At 41.3% G+C, this 20,002-nt stretch overlaps 1 protein-coding gene across 1 annotated transcript; it reads left to right on the top strand.

Moving 5' to 3' along the window:
* Positions 1-1,136: 1,136 nt before the first annotated feature.
* LOC131190428 (vomeronasal type-2 receptor 26-like) lies at positions 1,137-19,813 on the top strand. Its single transcript, XM_058167749.1, has 8 exons — positions 1,137-1,510; positions 3,419-3,710; positions 4,096-4,899; positions 10,908-11,135; positions 12,120-12,246; positions 17,617-17,622; positions 18,918-19,677; positions 19,774-19,813. Exons 1-8 carry the CDS (start codon positions 1,137-1,139, stop codon positions 19,811-19,813), a joined length of 2,631 nt encoding a protein of 876 aa, XP_058023732.1.
* Positions 19,814-20,002: the final 189 nt, after the last annotated feature.

Below are 20,002 nucleotides of genomic sequence, written 5' to 3'. Positions count from 1 at the left end.
TTAGTAGTCCATATGTTTTTGCAGTGGAGAAATTGTAAGTTACATGATAATTTTTTTCTGAAACCAAATTGTTTATTAGAGAGTAGGTTGTTTGTTTCTAGATGGAGGGTAATGGATTCGTTGATGATAGATTTCATTACTTTGCAGGTGACGCAGCATAGAGAGATTGGTCTGTAATTTTCAACTAGGCTGGGATCTCCTTTTTTGAAGATAGGGATGACTGTGGCTAGAGACCAAAGTTTGGGAAGGGAACCAGTCGTGAAAGCTTTATCAAAGATTATGCTTAGGGGTTCTGCTATATTAGTGGAAAGTTTTTTTAAGAAGTATGCACATAGTCCATCAGGCCCAACAGATAAAGATGGTTTCAGTTTGCGAAGAGCTTTTTCAACATTATCTTCTGTGAAGTCTGTATGAGTTAAGTCGTTGTAATCATTGATAGTATGATTGGGGAATGTCGGATATGTGCCATCATTGTTAACAAAGACTGAGCCAAAGAATGTGTTAAAGAGGTTTGCTTTAACTGTTTCATTGTTACATTCATTGCCGTTAGATTCTTTTAGTGGTGGGATGGATCTTGATTCTTTAAGTTTATTGTTAACAAAATTATAAAAAGCATGATTGAAATTTGTGTGCAGAAGATCTGCTTCTTGCTTGATGTGGTAAATGGTGCATCCAGTTTTTATTTGGTTGCAAATATTTCTGTAGCAGTTTTTGAAGTTTGCTTTTTGAATTTTGGGATGAATTCAGATTCATCCCAAAATTCTTTCTTGAGACTGGAATGTATCGAGAGAATTTCTAAGGGATGTTTGAGAGAAAGTTCTTCCTTCTTCTTCCTTGGCTTATTTTCACAGATTCACCCCATTTCTGACTCCGCCCATTGGGCACCTGCTTGTTGGCTCACTCAGAGTTTAGAGAAATGATGTATTTTCTTGTTGCCATTATCCAAATCATAGAGATTTATTTATTCTCTTGGTGCTAAATCTCAAAAGACATTTTGGATTGCTTTCAGATATCACACAAACACAGCCATAACAATCTTCCACTTTGATATATCGTATCACAGCCTTGTTAGCTAATCTCTTTGCACTGGAAAATCTTGGCGGCATAAATGGCCCTGGAGAAAAAGAGAACCTTGAATGATTTTAAGACATGCAGGGGCTGCGGATGTGAAGGCTCGGCTGGACTCTGTCTGGATTAGGAAATCCTTGGAGCTTCTGTCTTGGAAGAGGGCTTTGGTTTCGTCCACCTCTTCATTTAATTGTGTCTTCAAAGCAAGGCTGGAGACTCCATCAGGAACACAAGTGATGTTGCTGCTTCTGCTTCTTCTGCTGTCCCAGGAAGTTCTGGGAAGTCTCAGAGCCAAATGTCTCCTGACTCTGAAGAGGGACGAGGTGCATCCAGAGAACTATTACAAGCCAGGAGAGTTTCTCATTGGTAGCATCGTCTCTGCAACAAGGAAGTTGCTTCTACCAATAAGCTTCAACAAATCTCCTTTGACTCAAATTTATCAGTATGTCAAAGTTCCTGCACAGAATTAGAGCCTCTTCATTCCACCCTAAGTTCTATGACTGTAACTTTGTTGCTGGTTATCCTTGTGATTTATATTGATATATTGACCATCATTTGTGTTGTAAATGTTGTACCTTGATGAAGGTATCTTTTCTTTTATGTACACTGAGAGCATAGGCACCAAGACCAATTTCTTGTGTGTCCAGTCACACTTGGCCAATAAAAAATTCTATTCTATTCTATTCTAAAGTTTCAGCTCTTACAATGAATGATCTCCTTGATCTGTTATTTTTTCTCTCTTTCTGTCTCCTTTCATCCTTGGCTCATCCTTTACAGCTGACGAGCCTGATCTGAAATTCTCCAAATAAGTAATCAGTAGAGATTTTCTTTGTTTCTTGACTTTGAAGAAGAAACATCTGCTTTTCTTGAGATCCTCTTAGCAGAGTTTGACTGTGGATGGAGAAGAGAGGATGGTTCTTCTCTTCTACCACTCTCATGCCCAATAAGGTCATCAGAATGGGTAGAAAAATGCCGAAATGTTGACTTTTTCTCTGAAGTAAAAATGAGATAATTTTATCCTGTAATAGGAATTAAATGAATGGATCCCAGATCAGAATTGAATTTCTTAAATGTGTGAATCTCATTTGAGTGGATGCCAGCATCCTAATCATATATGAAAGTTAGCTAAGTCTTTATTGTGGACATACAAGTCATATAAACATCTCCAGCAATTAAGCATTTACTACATTTGTTAACAGTCATAGTTGCTTATTTTATTTGTCATTGTGAGTCTGTACATGTCCTTTGATGTTGTATATTTCAAGTGGAATAATAGATGACACTTCCAATTATTAATTATTGGAGAAGATAAACAGGCAAAGGGGTAGAAAGAAATCAGTCTGAAATCTTAATACAACAGCAAGAATAAGGACAATGTGAAGAATAAGCCAAAACTGAATTTGAATGGATTAGGTACAAATGGTGACCGTGTAATAACAATCAATGTATAAAGTTTTAAGGATTTGAAACAGAAGACAAACTGGTTAAATTTGAATGACTGAATGCACTCTTAAATTTGGATATTAAACAGAGACAGAAAATTGGGGTAATGGGTATTCAGTTTACACTGTCATAATTCATGATATTTTTTTAAAAAAATTACATGATCTATTCTTAGTATATGACGTTAGAGAAATTATCAAAAATGTGTAAACTTATTTCAAACCAATGCAGGGATTCTGAAAAGAATAGGGAAATATTTTATCATGCCAGGTAGACTTGTGAGAAAACTCAGAAATTTCAGATAGAAATGGACAAATAATGCAAAGAATCTGAAAGGCTAAAAATGGTAAAGAAACCAGATTTTTTTTTTAATTGGGACGTCTGAACAATGAATTAAAAGGCATTTATAGTGGATGAATTTTATATATGTATGGCAACTGCAGTCAGATTATTGTTTACTCAATGATATAAGAATCTGGAATTCCCACAGTGAAGGACTAGATTGTGAAAAATGTAGAATTTGCAGAAATAAAAAAATTATCTGTTCAAAAGAAAATGGGAAATCGGTTTTCTTTCTTTTTTAAAATTTCTTGGACCTTTTCTTCCTTCCTTTATTTATTTCTTCTGATTAATATTTTATGTCTGTAAAAGTTCTTAATAAATATAAATTTAAAAAAGAATTAGAGAAAGCTAAACAATAACTAAATTGACCGAGACATAATATGTATTCAGTATCCAAAAATAAAAGGAAAGTTTCATTCAGATAGGTGAGATATTTTTTTAAAGATTTGAAAATGCCTCCAAACCTCTCAGCTTTAGCTGGATTAGAAATACAATTGTTATAAAAAAAACAATTGAATAACATGTCACTTCCATTGATTATGTTCTGATACATTCATCCTTTCAGGAAAGCATTAACAGAGTACTGGAAAATCCTATCCTTCCTTTTTGCAATCCAGGCAATCAACAAGAATCTTAACATTTTGTTCAACGTCACCCTGGGATACAACATCTATGACAATTATTTCACAGCACAAATGACCTCGGAGGCTTTGCTGGACCTGCTTTCGGAGGGGGAGGCCAATGTTCCCAACTACAGCTGTGGAAGGCAGAGAAACACAGTGGCTGTTCTCGAAGCGGCTGATACTGACATCTCTGTCCAGATTTTGACCATGCTGGGAACCTACAAAATCCCACAGGTGTGTCTTTGTTGGGAAGACCATTTTTAGACATGCAACTTACAGCCAGACATCCTCTCTTGTAAATGAAGAGCAAAGTTCTATTGTGGGAATTGCATGAAGTAAGAATGAAGGTTCTATCAAATGGAGGAGAAGGATCCAAGCAGACAATCCTCTTCCTGGCTCACTCATAATGCAGACTGTATCTTTGCAACAGATAATGCAGACTGGATCTTTGCAACAGATAAATGCTGCACTGAAGTGAGAACAGAAACGATTATTAGGCAGAATGATTAGAGATGCCCTATAAAAGGTTCTTCATTACAAGGAGTGGAGCAATTCCTCTATTAGGACTAGATTTTCTTTTATGGTGTTCCAAAAAATAATGTTTTTTTCCCCTTTTCAGATCAGTCACAGTTTTGACTCCCAGGTTTTGAGTGATGAAAATCCTTTCTTCTACCCAATGCTCCCTGCTGAAGGAGTCCAGTATCCAGGAATGGTGAAGCTGGTCCTCTATTTCAGGTGGACCTTGGTGGGTCTCCTTGCTCCAGACAATGAGAATGGACAACAGTTCATGAGGATCTTGACTTCTGTGTTGATCAGGAATGGCATTTGCCCAGTTTTATCACAAACCTTTTTGCCAGCTTCTTGGAAAGTGAACATAGACTTTAATTTATACCTTAGTTGGAGAAAGGTGAAGGTCTTTCTTTATGGTTCAGATTTGACTTCATTCAATGCAGGCATTTCAGTTTTGATTCAGATATTTGACATGATTACTGAACCTCCTAGAGGAAAAATCCTGATCATCCCAATCCGCTGGGATTTCACTATTTATTTGTCAAACAAACCCTTTCGTATTCAATACATCCATAGCATATTTTCCTTTCCTATGAAGAAAAAGCAAATTGGGAACAATGGTGGGCCTTTGAAATTTTACTCTTTTATGAGACAATTTGTAGAGACCTCCTTCCTTTGTTCCTACACCAGCAATACCTTTTCGTTGAAAGTCTGGAGACGGTGCAGGCAGAGAGAAAACGTAGTGTTTCTCAAGAAAGAAGAAATAGATCTAATCCTGACTGTGGACAACTATTTCATCTACAACACAGTCTGGGCTGTGGCACGGGCCTTAAATGCAGCTTATATACCTAGATCCAGGAGAATATTTAAAGGTGGTAAAAACCTGAAAACTCCTACGCTGAAGGCATGGCAGGTGTTTATTTTCTATTGCACAGCTCTCCATAACAGTTGAGAATCAATTTTATAATTGTCAGAACTGTGAAACTATTCTGACAATAGTTTTATTGTTCTCTGAAAAAACAAATTAAATTCCAATTTTCCATTGCTCTCTTTTCTATAATTCATTTCACCCTGCTCATTCCTTTTTTTAAATTTGCATTTATATCCTGCCCTTCTCTGAAGACTCAGGGCGGCTTACACTATGTCAAGCAATAGTCTTCATCCATTTGTATATTATATACAAAGTCAACTTTTATTGCCCCCAACAATCTGGGTCCTCATTTTACTTACCTTATAAAGAATGGAAGGCTGAGTCAACCTTGGGCCTGGTGGGACTTGAACCTGCAATAATTGCAAGCAGCTGCTGTTAATAACAGACTGTCTTAGCAGTCGGAGCCACTCAAGGACCTTCCAATGTCTTTTTACAAGCTTTTTGGTAAAAAACATATTTTTCCTCCACCTCTTTTTTTTATTTTACAAAGCAGGGCCATTAGCATGTCACACACTGTTTATATTAAGCTGTCTAACACCTCTGACCATCTCACTTCCTGGGATGCTCTTCTGCTCTGGGGCAGCCTTTACCCAGAGTGACTCTCATCCTTTGGTTAAGAATCCCTTTGATTTTCCTTCTCCGACTCAAATCTCTCAGTAGAATCACAGATAATAAAGGATCACATCAAGAAGCAGCATACGGAGAAGACACTTTTGGCCAAGAAGCTAAGCAGGCCAAGGTCAAGGGAGAGGTTGAAGGGTGTGAATGAGAAAAAGTATAGAAGCAGCAAGAGTGAAGAATGTTCCATAAAATATTCCATAAATATTCAATAAAGTTGAAGGAAGTGACCTTAACTGGTACTGGAGATCATCTTTCACAATGAAGATCTGGGGTCTCTTCTCCATGCCAAGGGACCAATCTTCAGCTCAGTGCAGAGTTTCATAAACACAACCCACTAGTAGAACAAAGGCCCCCTTACTCATCCTCAAAGATTTTTCTCTTCCTATCTGCCAATTGACCTGAATGCCAGTTGTAATAATAATAATAATAATAATAATAATAATAATAATAATAATAATAATAATAATAATAATAATAATAATAATAATAATAAGAAGAAGAAGAAGAAGAAGAAGAAGAAGAAGAAGAAGAAGAAGAAGAAGAAGAAGAACAACAACAACAACAACAACAACAACAACAACAACAACAGAGTTGGAAGGGACCTTGGAGGCCTTCTAGTCCAACCCCCTGCCCAGGCAGGAAACCCTACACCATCTCAGACAGATGGTCATCCAAAATTTTCTTAAAAATTTCCAGTGTTGGAGCATTCACAACTTCTGCAGGCAAGTTGTTCCACTTATTGATTGTTCTAACTGTCAGGAAATTTCTCCTTAGTTCTAAGTTTCCTTGATCAGTTTCCACCCATTTCTTCTTGTTCTACCCTTATTTATTTATTTATTTATTTATTTATTTATTTATTTATTTATTTATTTATTTATTTATTTATTTCTAGACCGCCCTTCTCCCGAAGGACTCAGGGCGGTGTACAGCCTTATTTAAAACACATAGGTACACAATACAAATCCCAAATTTACAATACATTTAAAATGAAATATTTAACCGGCCAATTTAAAACTAAAATAGTCAAAAGACCGATATAAAACCTAAAATATAAAATTATAAATAGATTAATACAATTTAAAATTCAATTAAAATTAAGTTAAACTAAAATATTAAATTAAAATAATATTTAGGCTAGTCCCGCCCGATTGAATAGCAGAGTCTTCGGTTCCCGCTTGAAGGTACGGAGGTCGGGAAGTTGGCGTAACCCTGGAGGTAACTCATTCCATAGGGTCGGTGCTGCCACAGAGAAGTCTCTCCCCCTGGGGGTCACCAGCCGGCACTGTTTGGCTGATGGCACCCGGAGCAGGCCCGCTCTTTGGGAGCGCACAGGTCGTTGGGAGGCTATCGGTGGCAGAAGGCGGTCTCATAAATAGCCTGGTCCTAAGCCATGGAGCGCTTTAAAGGTGAGCACTAGCACCTTGAATTGCACCCGGAAGGCTACCGGCAGCCAGTGCAGGCTGCGCAGGATAGGTGTTATATGGGAGCAACGTGATGCTCCCACAATTACCCGCGCAGCCGCATTCTGGACTAGCTGGAGCCTCCCGGTGCTCTTCAAGGGGAGCCCCATGTAGAGAGCATTGCAATAGTCCAGGTGAGAGGTAACGAGGGCGTGAGTGACCGTGCATAAGGAGTCCCGGTCAAGAAAGGGGTGCAACTGGCGCATCAGGCGAACCTGATAGAATGCTCCCCTGGTGACGGCCGTCAAATGTTCTTCTAAAGACAGCCAATCGTCCAGGAGAATGCCCAAGTTGCGCACTCTTCCCCTGGGGGTCAGAACTTCACCCCCCACAGTCAGTGAAGGCGTAAGCTGACTGTACCGGGATGCCGGAACCCACAGCCACTCTGTCTTGGTAGGGTTGAGTTGGAGCCTATTCCTCCCCATGCAGACCCGCACGGCCTCAAGACACCGGTCCATCACCTCGACAGCTTCGTTGGGGTGGTTCGGGGTGGAAATGTACAGCTGAGTATCATCAGTGTACAGATGATAATCCACCCCGAAACCACGGATAACCTCACCCAGCGGCTTCATATAGATGTTGAACAGGAGAGGCAAGAGAACCGACCCCTGAGGCACCCCACAAGTGAGGGACCTAGAGGTCGATCTCTGCCCCCCTGCCAACACCATCTGCAAAAGGTCAGAGAGATAGGACGAGAACCACCGATAAACGGTGCCTCCCACTCCCAATCCCTCCAACCGCCGCAGCAGGATACCATGGTTGATGGTATCAAAAGCCACTGAGAGATCTAACAGGACCAGGACAGAGGAACATCCCCTGTCCCGAGCCCTCCAGAGGTCATCCACCAACGCGACCAAAGCCGTCTTGGTGCTGTAACCAGGTCTGAAGCCGGACTGGAACGGGTCTAGAAAGACAGTTTCCTCCAGGTATTGGGAAAGCTGATATGCCACCACACTCTCAACAACCTTTGCCAAAAAGTGAAGGTTGGAGACTGGACGATAGTTCGCCAATACAGCTGGGTCCAAGGAAGGCTTCTTGAGGAGGGGCCTCATCACCACCTCTTTCAGGGCGGCAGGAAAGGTGCCCTCCAACAAGGAGGCATTGATAATTCCCAGGAGCCAGCCTCATGTCACCTCCCGTGTGGCCAGTACCAACCAGGAGGGACACGGGTCCAATAAACATGTGGTGGGATTCAGCCTAGCCAACAACCTGTCCATGTCGTCAGGAGTCACAGAATCGAACTCAGCCCAAATAATATCCACAAGACTTGTCCCCGTCTCCTCGCCCGGATCTATCCAATCAGTGTCCAGCCCGTCCTGGATCCGAGCGATTTTATCGGACAGATACTGTACAAAATCCTCAGCACGCCCCTGCAAGGGGTCCTCCCGAGCTTCCTGTGAGAGCAGGGAGTGGGTCACCCTAAACAGGGTGGCTGGGCGGTTATCTGCTGATGCGATAAGAGCAGAAAAATAGGTATATTTCGCCGCTTTTATCGCCACTAGATAGGTCTGAATACAAGACCTAACTAGTGTTCGGTCGGATTCAGTACGGCTGGACCTCCAGGCACTCTCTAGGCGTCTTTTCCAGTGCTTCATCTCCCTCAACTCCTCTTTATACCAAGGAGCTGGGTGAGTTCGGCGCCGGGTCAGAGGCCGCAAAGGCACAACGCGGTCCAAAGCCCCGGCAGCCACCCTTTCCCAGGCAGCCACCAGTTCTTTGACCAAGTCGTGGGCTAATTCCCCAGGAAACGGCCCAAGCTCCATCAGGAACCTCTCCGGGTCCATAAGGTGCCTGGGACGGAACCATCGAACTGGCTCTGTCTCCCTGCGGTGGGGTGCAGCGGTTCGAAAGTCTAGCTGAAGGAGTAAATGATCTGACCATGACAAGGGGTTAACAATTAATTCCCCTAAATCCAGATCATTTAGCCACTGTCCCGAGATGAAAATCAGGTCCAAAGTGTTACCCCCAGTGTGGGTGGGACCATTAACTACCTGGGTCAGGTCCAAGGCTGCCATGGAAGCCATGAACTCCCGAGCTGCCGTCGACGATTCGCCCACCAACGGCAAGTTGAAATCCCCCATAACCATAAGTCTGGGGTTCTCAACCGCCGTCCCGGCTATCATCTCCGACAACTCGGGCAGGGCTGCTGCCACGCAGCAAGGAGCCAGGTACGTAACCAGCATGCCCACCTGTACCCCACGGCTCCACTTTACCAACAGGGTTTCACAACCGGCTATCTGCGGGACAGTGATCTCCCTCGGTTCTAGACCCTCGTGAATAACAACCGCTACCCCCCCACCCCTACCCTGGGCCCTCGGTTGATGGAATGCCTGGAAACCTGGTGGGCACATCTCGATAAGGGGAACCCCCCCTTCTGCGCCCAACCAGGTCTCCGAAATGCCCATCAGGTCCGCCTCCCCTCTTGAATAAGATTGGCTATGAGGGGGGCTTTATTCACGACAGACCTGGCATTGCATAGCATCAACCGAAAGTCCAGGTTCCTGGAGGCATAGCCACTCGGGGAACGAGGCAAGCTTGGGGGCCCGGAGCAGGCAATCACTCGCAAACAGCGAGAGTGTACTCCCCGAACATGATATGAGCCCTCGCTTCCGCCATATCTGCCCCTCCCTCTTACCGTGCCAATGGACATACCCATAGTTGGTTGAGTTTTAACCTCCATAACTATCTCCGTATCAAGAACCTCCAAATCAGGAACCCTAGCAGGCACCAGCCTAACCCTCCCTGGGTGTCCCCCACCCACCCAACCAACCCACCCTTTAAAAATCCTTCCCTCCCCGTAGATGATTTATTTAAAAGTTTAGTAAAACACGAATTTAAAAAACCCCTAAGCCTCTTTTTGCCCTGAGGTACTTTGGGGAATAGTTTTGACTCCCTCTTCTTTGTGGCAGCCCCTGTTTACAGCATTGCCTGTTTACAGCTTTTTGGGGGAAAACATATTTTTCCTCCACCTCTTTCTTTTTTTGCCTCTTCTTTGTTTTACAAAGCAGGGCCATTAGCATGTCACACACCATCTAAAAAAGTATGCTGTTTATATTAAGCTGTCTAACACCTCTGACCATCTCACTTCCTGGGATGCTCTTCTGCTCTGGGGCAGCCTTTACTCAGAGTGAAAGAATCCCTTCGATTTTCCTTCCCTGACTCAAACCTCTCAGTACAATCACAGATAATAAAGGATCACATCAAGAAGCAGCATACGGAGAAGACACTTTTGGCCAAGAAGCTAAGCAGGCCAAGGTCAAGGGAGAAGATGAAGGGTGTGAGTGAGAAAAAGTCTAGAAGCAGCAAGAGTAAAGAATGTTCCATAAAATATTTCATAAATATTCAATAAAGTTGAAGGAAGTGACCTTAACTGGTACTGGAGATCACCTTTCACAATGAAGATCTGGGGTCTCTTCTCCGTGCCAAGGGACCAATTTTCAGCTCAGTGCAGAGTTTCATAAATGCAAAACACTCATGGAACAAAGGCCCCCTTGCTCATCCTCAAAGATTTTTCTCTTCCTATCTGCCCATTGACCTGTACAACAGTTGTTTACAGCATTGCCTCTGTGTGGGGCATCTGATTTCATTTTGGCTTCACTGGCAGAATTCCTTGAGTCTGCTTGTGCACCACATCCATCTCCTTTTGGGTTTTGACTTTGAACCTCATTAGTTCACACTGGATGTATCCTTTCCTTCCCATTGGCCTTCTCAATTCTGCAGTGACAATTATGAGTGGGAGAGATAAAGGACATCCTTTGCCATCTTTATTTTTCAAGTCATTATTGGTTCTTCTAAGATTTTTATCCTCTATTCCTCAGTTCAGATCCTTCATTCCAGCTCAACTGGAGGAGTCCTGCCAGAGAGCTTTCTGTGTTTATGTAACATTGCCCCTTTTCTCTTCCATTCCAGCTTCAGCCTTTCCTTCGAAGCTCTCAGTTTTATAATAATTCCATCCATGGGGTCTATTTGGATGAGACTGGAGAGCTGGTAGCAGACCTGGACATTGTGAACACGGTTCTTTCCCACAATATGTCTGTTAGCCAAGTGACAGTTGGAAGTCTAGAAAGAGTGGGATCCTCGCATTTCAAGTTCATGATGAACCAGAATGCTATTGCAAACATGGAAATGTTGAACAAGGTAGAGAAAATCCCAGAGGTGGGCTTCAAAAAATTTAGAAGGGGTTCTCTGCCCAGTTGCTGGGTGGGTGTGGCCATATTGGGCATGGCCTAGTCGGCCTCCTGCACCATGATGTGTGTGAGTGGGTGTTTTTTCTCTCCCTGGGCTCCAGAGGCTTTCCTCGAGCCTTCAGGAAGGCAAAAATGGCCTCCCCAGGCTCTGGAGGCCATCTGGAGGCCTTCCCGAACATCCAGTAGGCCCATTTTTCACCCTCCCCAATCCTCCTCACGTGCCCTGCGCTTACCTGCATCCAAAATGGATTCCTGGGAGGGGAAGAGAAGGGTGGGCAAGGCCAGCCAGGAGTGGGATTTGGGGGTTCTCCGAACTGCACAGAATCTTAGCTAGAGGTTCTCCTGACCTCCTGCGAACCCCCAGCAGCCCCACCCCTGGAAAATACTTTATTTTTTTTTCAATGTCTTACCAAGTGGATGCCAGAGTTGGGGAAGGGACAGGCTTGGGTATCATCTCAATTCTCCCAGAGGAGAAAATTAACTTTTGGTTGGTTGTTCAGGAGTCTGTGAGAAAAATATTCTTAACTATTCCAGTTAACTGTGTATCAGTCTTCTGCAAGGGAGCTAGAATTAAATCATAGGACAAAATGTTTGATTTTACCAAAGTAGAAATCCATTCACCTTTCTCTTGAGTAGATACATAGAATAGAATTTTATTGGCCAAGTGTGATTGGACACGCAAGGAATTTGTCTTGGTGCATTTGCTGTCAATGTAGAAGTTAAAATAAAATTGTACTGGGAGAAAAATTAGAAGAGTAGATAAAAAGGCCTACATCATGCAGCCAAATCCGTTGGATGGACTCTAAGTTTATTGTAGGCTTTAATATAGCAAAGCTGAGCTTTGATGTGGAAATGTTCAAAGTTCTCCCTTTACCTCCTTAAGGAATACAATAATTCATGCTGTGGATGTATTTATTTCCTTCTCTCTGCCCAGCCCCTGCCTCCTTCCAGGTGTGTGGAAAGCTGTCCTCCTGGATTCATGAAGGTGGCTCAGGAAGGGAAGCCCATCTGCTGCTACAATTGCCACCCTTGTCCCGAAGGAACCATCTCCACCAAGGAAGGTGGGTGACAGCAGGAGAAAGGGACAGACTTTGGGGAGGACCACAAATCCTGAGATTTTACTTGAACGTGAATTTGAAAGGATTGGCAATAATGGGTCCCACCTCTTTGAGTCTTGATCAAATTACATTTGAATGTGTCTCATAAGAACTGATCTTGGAGATTAATCTGGTATCTAGCATAAGCAAACAGGGATAGAGATCATGGATAAAGATACAGGATAAAGATACATGGATAAAGATACAGGATAAGTGAGGGTTGAGTATTGTGAGAGAGGTGACCTCTCTTGCTCTTTATCTTTTACGACACATCTTCCATCTTTCAAATTACTATTTATTTCATTGCTCTTGTTAGAAATTATGTTTATATAGGGCACCGCAGAACAAACAAAGAGTACATTCACCATTTGTCTTACTTCTCAACTATTTAACAGGAAACAGGAAACTCTACTTAGAACAAAGGAGCATAGAGTACATACCGTAGATCCAAACCTGTAAACACTGTCATCTACTGCCTCAATACTACTGTAGTTGTTGTATAGAAATACATTCCAACACTGAATTCGAAAAATACCACTCAACAATTACTCCTTATATTTGTCCCATTTTGAATCTTAGTTCTATACATCTGTTTCTTATGCGTCTCCTTGTCCTTCTTTTCCTCATCTTCATGACATCTTGGGTTTCTGCAGAGATGGTGTGCTGCTGTGCTTTTGACCTTGGTTCTCTTTTTTTTATTGAAAAAAATTTACAAATTCCCCCCCCATACATCCCCCACTCCCCCCAACCCTAACCCTTCTCCTCCCTCCTCCCTCTTTCCCCCATCCCCTCCCCCCCCACTTCCCAGAGCAAATACAGGGTATCGTATCTAATAATCATAAACTAAAATATGCTAATTAACATAAACTCCCATCCTTCTTCTTGAACCTCAACTCCCCTTTTCCATAAAAAAAGAAGAAAAAGGAAAATATTAATACTAATACAATTACCTTCTATTCATTTAAAAGCTATTTAGTATTTTGTTATTTCAATCCAATATTTTTTAAAAAAAACAAACCGTCTCCATTATATATAACTTTCAAAAATATCTTTCAAATATGCTGATAATTCTATCTTCTCATCTAAATCCATTAAGTTTAAAGTCCAATCTTCTATAATAAACAATATCCCATCTTCCAATGTTGTAATATCAAAAATTATTCCTCAGTATACCTTATAATCCATCATATTTGTATATCCATCATACATAATAATAAACATCATCTTTTCTTATATAATTTTAACATTTACCTCATATTCTTCCCCATATTCCCCAATTTCTAAACATTTTACACTCCATTTATCATACAATCCATAACTAATTATATTTCTTATCCCTACACAATATTACACTATCAAAGGGTTTCAATATATCTTATATTCCCTCAAATTTATATATCCATCATACCCTAAAAACTTTTGTAGTATCTAGTTTAGCTATCCTTTTTTATATTCGGAAATATCCCTTATAATTTACCCTATCCCATGAAAGGAAAGTCTTTTCATTTGAAGATATTACTTCTTTACTCTTTGCTCTTTACGTTTAATAGTTACAATCATACTTTGATCCTCCCTTGCAGCTTTCTGTGTTTCTTCTCCCAAATTTACAGCCCCAATTCTAGGTTGTATTTGCTTTGCTTCCTTTTCCCCTTTTTTAACCATTCCCACCTCTTCTTCAATCTTAACTTCTAGGAATGGCAAACTTCCGACCTTCAATACTTTAGTATAAAAATCTCTTGCTTTAAGAATTGTAATAAGACAATATTTCCCTCCATTATAGTTTACTGTTAATCCAGCTGGTACATTCCATCTATACTGTATCTGGAGATTTCTAAGCTGATCCACCAAAAAAGCATATTCTTTTCTATTTCTTAACATTTTAGAAGGAATTTCTTTCAATACCAATACCTCTTGTCCCAATATTTGAATTTTGTTTTTATAAGGAACTTGTGAAATTTCATTCCTAATCTTCCTAGATGTAAAATAAATTACTACATCTCTTGGCAAATGTCTCTGCTTTACAACCCATGAATTAACATGGTAAATTTTTTCAATTTGGATTTCAAGTCCACTGGTTTTTGTCCAATCAGCTGTGCAAAAGCCTCTGCAAAAATCTTTTTTCCGAACCGCTGGACAGCAGATTTAAGCTGTCCTAGCGATTCCACATAATCCAGAGGTTGGTGATCATAAAGATCACCGCCATCACCTACGGTGCCAAACCGGAAGATGCCACTTATTACCATATATGGTGGACTTGTAAAAAAGTTAAAGCATTTTGGATTAAAGTATGGTGGATCATGCAGAATATTTTGAAAAAGAAGATTAAGTTTACTCCGCAGTTCTTTCTACTAGGAATTATTATGGACTGTACAGCTATAGAGACTAAATTGATTTTGAACTTAATAACAGCCGCAAGACTTTTGATTGCTCAGTATTGGAAGAAAGAAGAATTACCTACAATTGAAGAATGGACACTCAAAGTATCAAATCTGGCAGAGATGGCAAAAATCTCCGCTTACTTGAAAGAAAAATATATTTTAGAATGGAAAATGTGGATTGATTATATTCAAAATAAGTATCAGATAAAAAAATATCGAATAGCATATGAGTAAATTTAGGAAATATTTTGTATTAGATATATTTTTGAAGGAGAGGGGAATTGAGAGTGTGACTAAGTGTGGTGTGACTAGAGATTATAATTTAGGAATTATTTTAGATTATGATTGTTAGTTTTGATACCCTGCATTTTGTTCTGGGAAGTCGGGGTGGGGGGTGGGGGGTAAGGGGGAGGGGAATTGGGGGGGTTTGGTAGAGATGGAGTGATGGTTAATGTACAGGGATTATTGAAGATGTATAAATATAATTAATGCAGGGTCGGGTCTGCCCAGTTACCATTTTAGAACGGTGGGGAGGGAGAAAAGAGAGAGTAGGAGGTAGGAAAGAGGAGAAGAGGAAGGAAGAGGGGTAGAAGAGGGAGAAGGAAGGTGTAGGGTGGAGGGAGGAGAGGATGTAGATAAGAGAAGGAGAGGAAGGTCTGGAAAGTAGAAGAAGGTAGAAGAGGGAAGAGTGTTAAAAAGGGGGGTGGTGACTGGGCAAGCCCGACTAATTGTATATAACTGTACATTGGATGAATTATTTGATATGATTGTAAAAATAAAACTTTTTATAAAAAAAAAATATCTTTTTTAAGTTCTCTCGTTTATTTTCTTTCAGACCTCTTACTCTCAATGCAAATTCCATAACTCTGTATTGCAATAAAACCCGCTCTTCTTCTGCTCTCTCCGCCTTGATCTGGAGCACCTCTATTTTATTTTTTAAGTCCAAATTAACTTGATTAATTTCTTCAATTCTATCATCCAACTGCTTTATATTCTCCGCCTTGGTCTGAAACTCCTCTATTTTGCATTTTAAGTTGAAATTAACTTCATCAATCTCTTCCACTTTTTCATCCAATTGTTTTATATATTCAACCAGAGTCTTAAATGCTGCCACCATGTCTTCTCTTATCTCTTCATCCTCAGCTGCAACAAAATCTTTAATTTTCAATATTTTCTCCTCAATTTCCTTAATTTTTTTATCCCGAACAGAAATTTGAGCCTTCAGAAATTCCTTCAGCTCCTCTTGTAATTTATGTAGTTGAATTAATGGGGCTCCAACTTCCTTGAAGACAGCAGGCTGTATTTGTACAGAAGCCATCTTACTTTGATTTTATAATTTAAAACAAAGTCAAATCTTTTCATAAACACAGTATTTAAGTTAAATAAATCAGTTGTATAATCCTTCCAGCTTTCACTTTATAGTTTCTTCATATAAATGTAAAATCCAGCAAGTTTAAGCAAAGTTATAAACGGTAACAGTGTCACCAATCTCTTTCCACTTATGACTGTATTACTGTAACTTGTTGCTGGCAGTCCTTATGATTTATATTGATATATTGACCATCAATTGTGTTGTAAATGTTGTACCTTGATGAACGTATCTTTTCTTTTATGTACATTGAGAGCATATGCACCAAGACAAATTCCTTGTGTGTCCAATCACACTTGGCCAATAAAATTCTATTCTATTCTATTCTATTCTATTCTATTCTATTCTATTCTATTCTATTCTATTCTATTCTATTCTATTCTATTCTATTCAACACCTCTTTGACTTTCACTTTCACGCCCATTATACTCAGACGCCAGTTCCTTTCTTCTCAAATGGAATCCACACACGGGGTTGAGGTCTGGTACTCACATCACCTTGCCTCCTGACATTGCTCTGTCTGGTTAAGTCAAAAATCCATTTAATCTCAATATTGATTGCAAATGTGGTTGCAGCGTTTTGCTCTGCCAAAAAAGACAGAGGCATCCTGGATCCGGAGCTCTTTGGGTTACCAAGGGAGCTCTTCCCTTCAAGCCTCCAGGATCATTCCTGGTGCTTTTGGGGGAGGTCTACCTCCACCCAATCGCTCACCTTTCCCTCTTCACCTGGGGGAAAGGTTTCCAAGCTGCTAGACAGCTGATTTTTGCTGTCTTAGTGGCTCTACACGATCCAGGGCTGGCGGTCTAAAAAGACCGTCCTCAACAACCAGTGGAGCCACAGGAAGTCGACTTTGGCTCTCTTAAGTGCTGACACTGGAGCTGCTGGAGCTCCGGCTGGGGCTGGGCTGGAGGACCATGGTAGTGGTTGCAGTCTCTTTTGAATTCTCCTTCCCATCTCTGGGTTTTAATGCTTCATGGGCAACATTGGATAGACGTTTGGCTAGGGTGCCTTTATTGCTTCTGTAGTGTCTCCTGATTGAAGCCTCTTGTGGCCTGGCTTCTTCCTTTGTAACATTTGGATAGTCTTTCTCAGTTAAGTTCTTTATTGTGTCAGGTCTTCTGTGCCCAAATTGTCTGTGCCATGTTTGTACGCAGTCTGAATGTTTTTCCTCCTTGGCAGTACGAACCACCTGAATGAAGTTAACTGTCTTTTTAGTTTGTATTTATATGTATTTTAACTGCCTGTGAACCGCCCTGAGTCCCTAGGGAGATAGGGCGGTATATAAATATGAAAAATAAATTAAATAAATAAATAAATAAATCTGTAATTTTAGCCTTTGCAATTAAGATATCCCCTTCTGTGATAATACAACTGCCCCATTTAAAAGTCACTAGATTGCCTTGTTTTGTGAGCTTCTTCACCGACAAAATATTAGTTTCAAGAGGAGGGACATACAGTACATTTTTGACAATTATCTTTCTTGTGACACTCTGGGAAATAGGACAGTAAAGAAAACAATATCCTATTCCTTCTGATTCCATTATTTGCCCATTAGCTGTGGTGATTTTTTTTTCCTGTTTTACTCAGGTCAAGGTGAGTTAAGAAATTTCTGCCATTTGTCATGTGCCTTATAGATTCTGAATCAACACATCATGTTTGCAAATATGAGGTGCAACTTTTAGATTGAAAAACATGTTCATTATCTTTTAAGTAATTATCTATTAAGTAATAGTGCCGCAACTTGAAAATCTTTTATTTCTTCTCCTATACCTCTCAGGAGTTCAACCATTTCCAAAGTTCCAAGTTTATGTAATAGCAATAGCAATAGCACTTAGATTTATATACCACTTCACAGTGTGTTACTGTTGTGCCTCGCCCACCCTCCTCTCCGCAGCTGGGCCCCTCCCATCTCCTGCTATCTGAGCCAGAGACTGATAGTGAAGAAGAATGGCCTGGCATGCCTCCAGCCCCCAACCCTGGCACCGTGCCCGGACAGACTGAGCAAACAAACCTCCCTCCTACAGCATGTGAGCATGAAACCAGCCACGAGCTGGAATTGCCGGCAGCTGAGCAGGAGGACGAAAGGTGGGCAGATCCCCGCTTCCGGAGAATGGAGAGGCGACATCAGCAAAAGGAAGGGAGGGGCAGGCCTGGATAAGTGCTGAGTCATGGAGCCACACCCCATGGCCTATATAAAGGATCTGCTTTTTGGCATTCCTTGAGTCAGGCAAAGTCTCATCTGGTTGCTGAAGTCACACCTTGGATTTCTGCCTGCCCTGAGAACTCTGACAGGAATTTGGCAAAGCTGCAGAGGCTTCGTGGCCACACTTGATACAGACTTCCCAGACCCAGCCGTCAGAGGAGGAGTGGGACACGACAGTTACAGCCCTCTCTAAGTGGGCTCTTGCCCTCAATAATCTGGATCCTTATTTTACCCACCTTGGAAGGATGGAAGACTGAGTCAGCCTTGAGCTGGTTAGGTTTGAACTGCCAAACGGCTGTCAATCAGCAATCAGCAGAAGTAGCCTGCAATACTGCATTCTAATCATTGTGTCACCATGCATGTACTTCATTCCACTATAAGCTGGATCTCATTGGTACCTTAAAGCATCGACAAAAGGCTGGGCCCAGTTTTTAGCAGGTTCAGCAGTGAAAAGGTAAAAGGGTAGAACTGCCTGCCTTCTTTGAATCCTTTCTTTTTCCCCTTCTTCTCTCTCAGTCAATGAAATCAATGAACACGAAAAAAGAAAAGTAACATTAAGCTGTTCTAGCAGAAGGGTAATGAAAAGATGTATTGTCTACACACAGTCATTCACACAAGTTTACCCAAACAATGCATTTGAATAAAGGACCTGTTACATTGAGATCCTATTCTTGCTCTTTTTCAGATGCAGACAAATGCACCAAATGTCCAGAAGATCAACACCCAAACACAGATCGAGTTCACTGTATTCCCAAGATTAAAAGCTATCTTTCTTATAAGGAAAATCTGGGGATTATCCTGACTTCCATTGCCTTGTTCCTCTCTTTAACCACAGGCTTTGGCTTGGGGATCTTCATTAAATCCATGGAAACACCAATCGTCAAAGCCAACAACCGGGACCTCTCCTACATCCTCCTGGTTTCACTCCTGCTTTCCATTTTGACCTCCTTCCTGTTCATTGGCCGGCCAAGGAAGATGACCTGCCTCCTTCGACAAGCAGCCTTCAGCATCATCTTCTCAATTGCCATTTCTTCAATCTTGGCCAAAACAATCACAGTGGTGGTAGCCTTCTTGGCCACCAAACCAGGGAGTAAAGTGCAGAGATGGTTGGGGAGGAGCTTGGCCAACTCCATTGTCCTTTCTTGTTCTGGCCTTCAAGTTGTCATCTGCAGCATATGGTTGAGCAGTTTCCCCCCATTCCCTGACTCTGACATGCACACCCAAGCTAGAAAGATCATCCTACAATGCAATGAAGGTTCTGTCACCATGTTTTATGTTGCCCTCGGGTACATGGGTTTCCTGTCTGCTGTCTGTTTCACGGTGGCTTTCCTGGCCAGGAATCTCCCTGGGGCCTTCAATGAAGCCAAGCTGATCTCCTTCAGCATGCTGGTCTTCTGCAGTGTCTGGGTGTCCTTTGTGCCTGCCTACCTGAGCACCAAAGGGAAGTACACAGTGGCTGTTCAGATCTTCTCCATCTTGGCCTCCAGTGCTGGTCTTTTGGGCTGCATCTTCTTCCCTAAATGCTACATTATTTTTTTTAGGCCAGATCTGAATACAAAAGAACATTTGATGTCAAAATAAAATTTAAAAATGACTTTTACAAATCTATTATTTTAAAAAATGTCGTTAACAGGTTCTGATCATTTAATGTTTCTTTCATGGTTCTGAGTAATGCCCCCAGCTTAGTTAGGCTTGTGGTCAATAGTATACCAACATTGGTTTAAAATTGACAAAGATGGGAAGGAAGGGAGTAAGATATACATGGGGAGG

This window comes from Ahaetulla prasina, chromosome 2 (assembly GCF_028640845.1).
Source record: "Ahaetulla prasina isolate Xishuangbanna chromosome 2, ASM2864084v1, whole genome shotgun sequence".
Taxonomy (NCBI): Eukaryota; Metazoa; Chordata; class Lepidosauria; order Squamata; family Colubridae; genus Ahaetulla; species Ahaetulla prasina.
The sequence above is the reverse complement of the archived record's forward strand: the minus strand, read 5'-3'. Positions and strand labels throughout refer to the sequence as shown.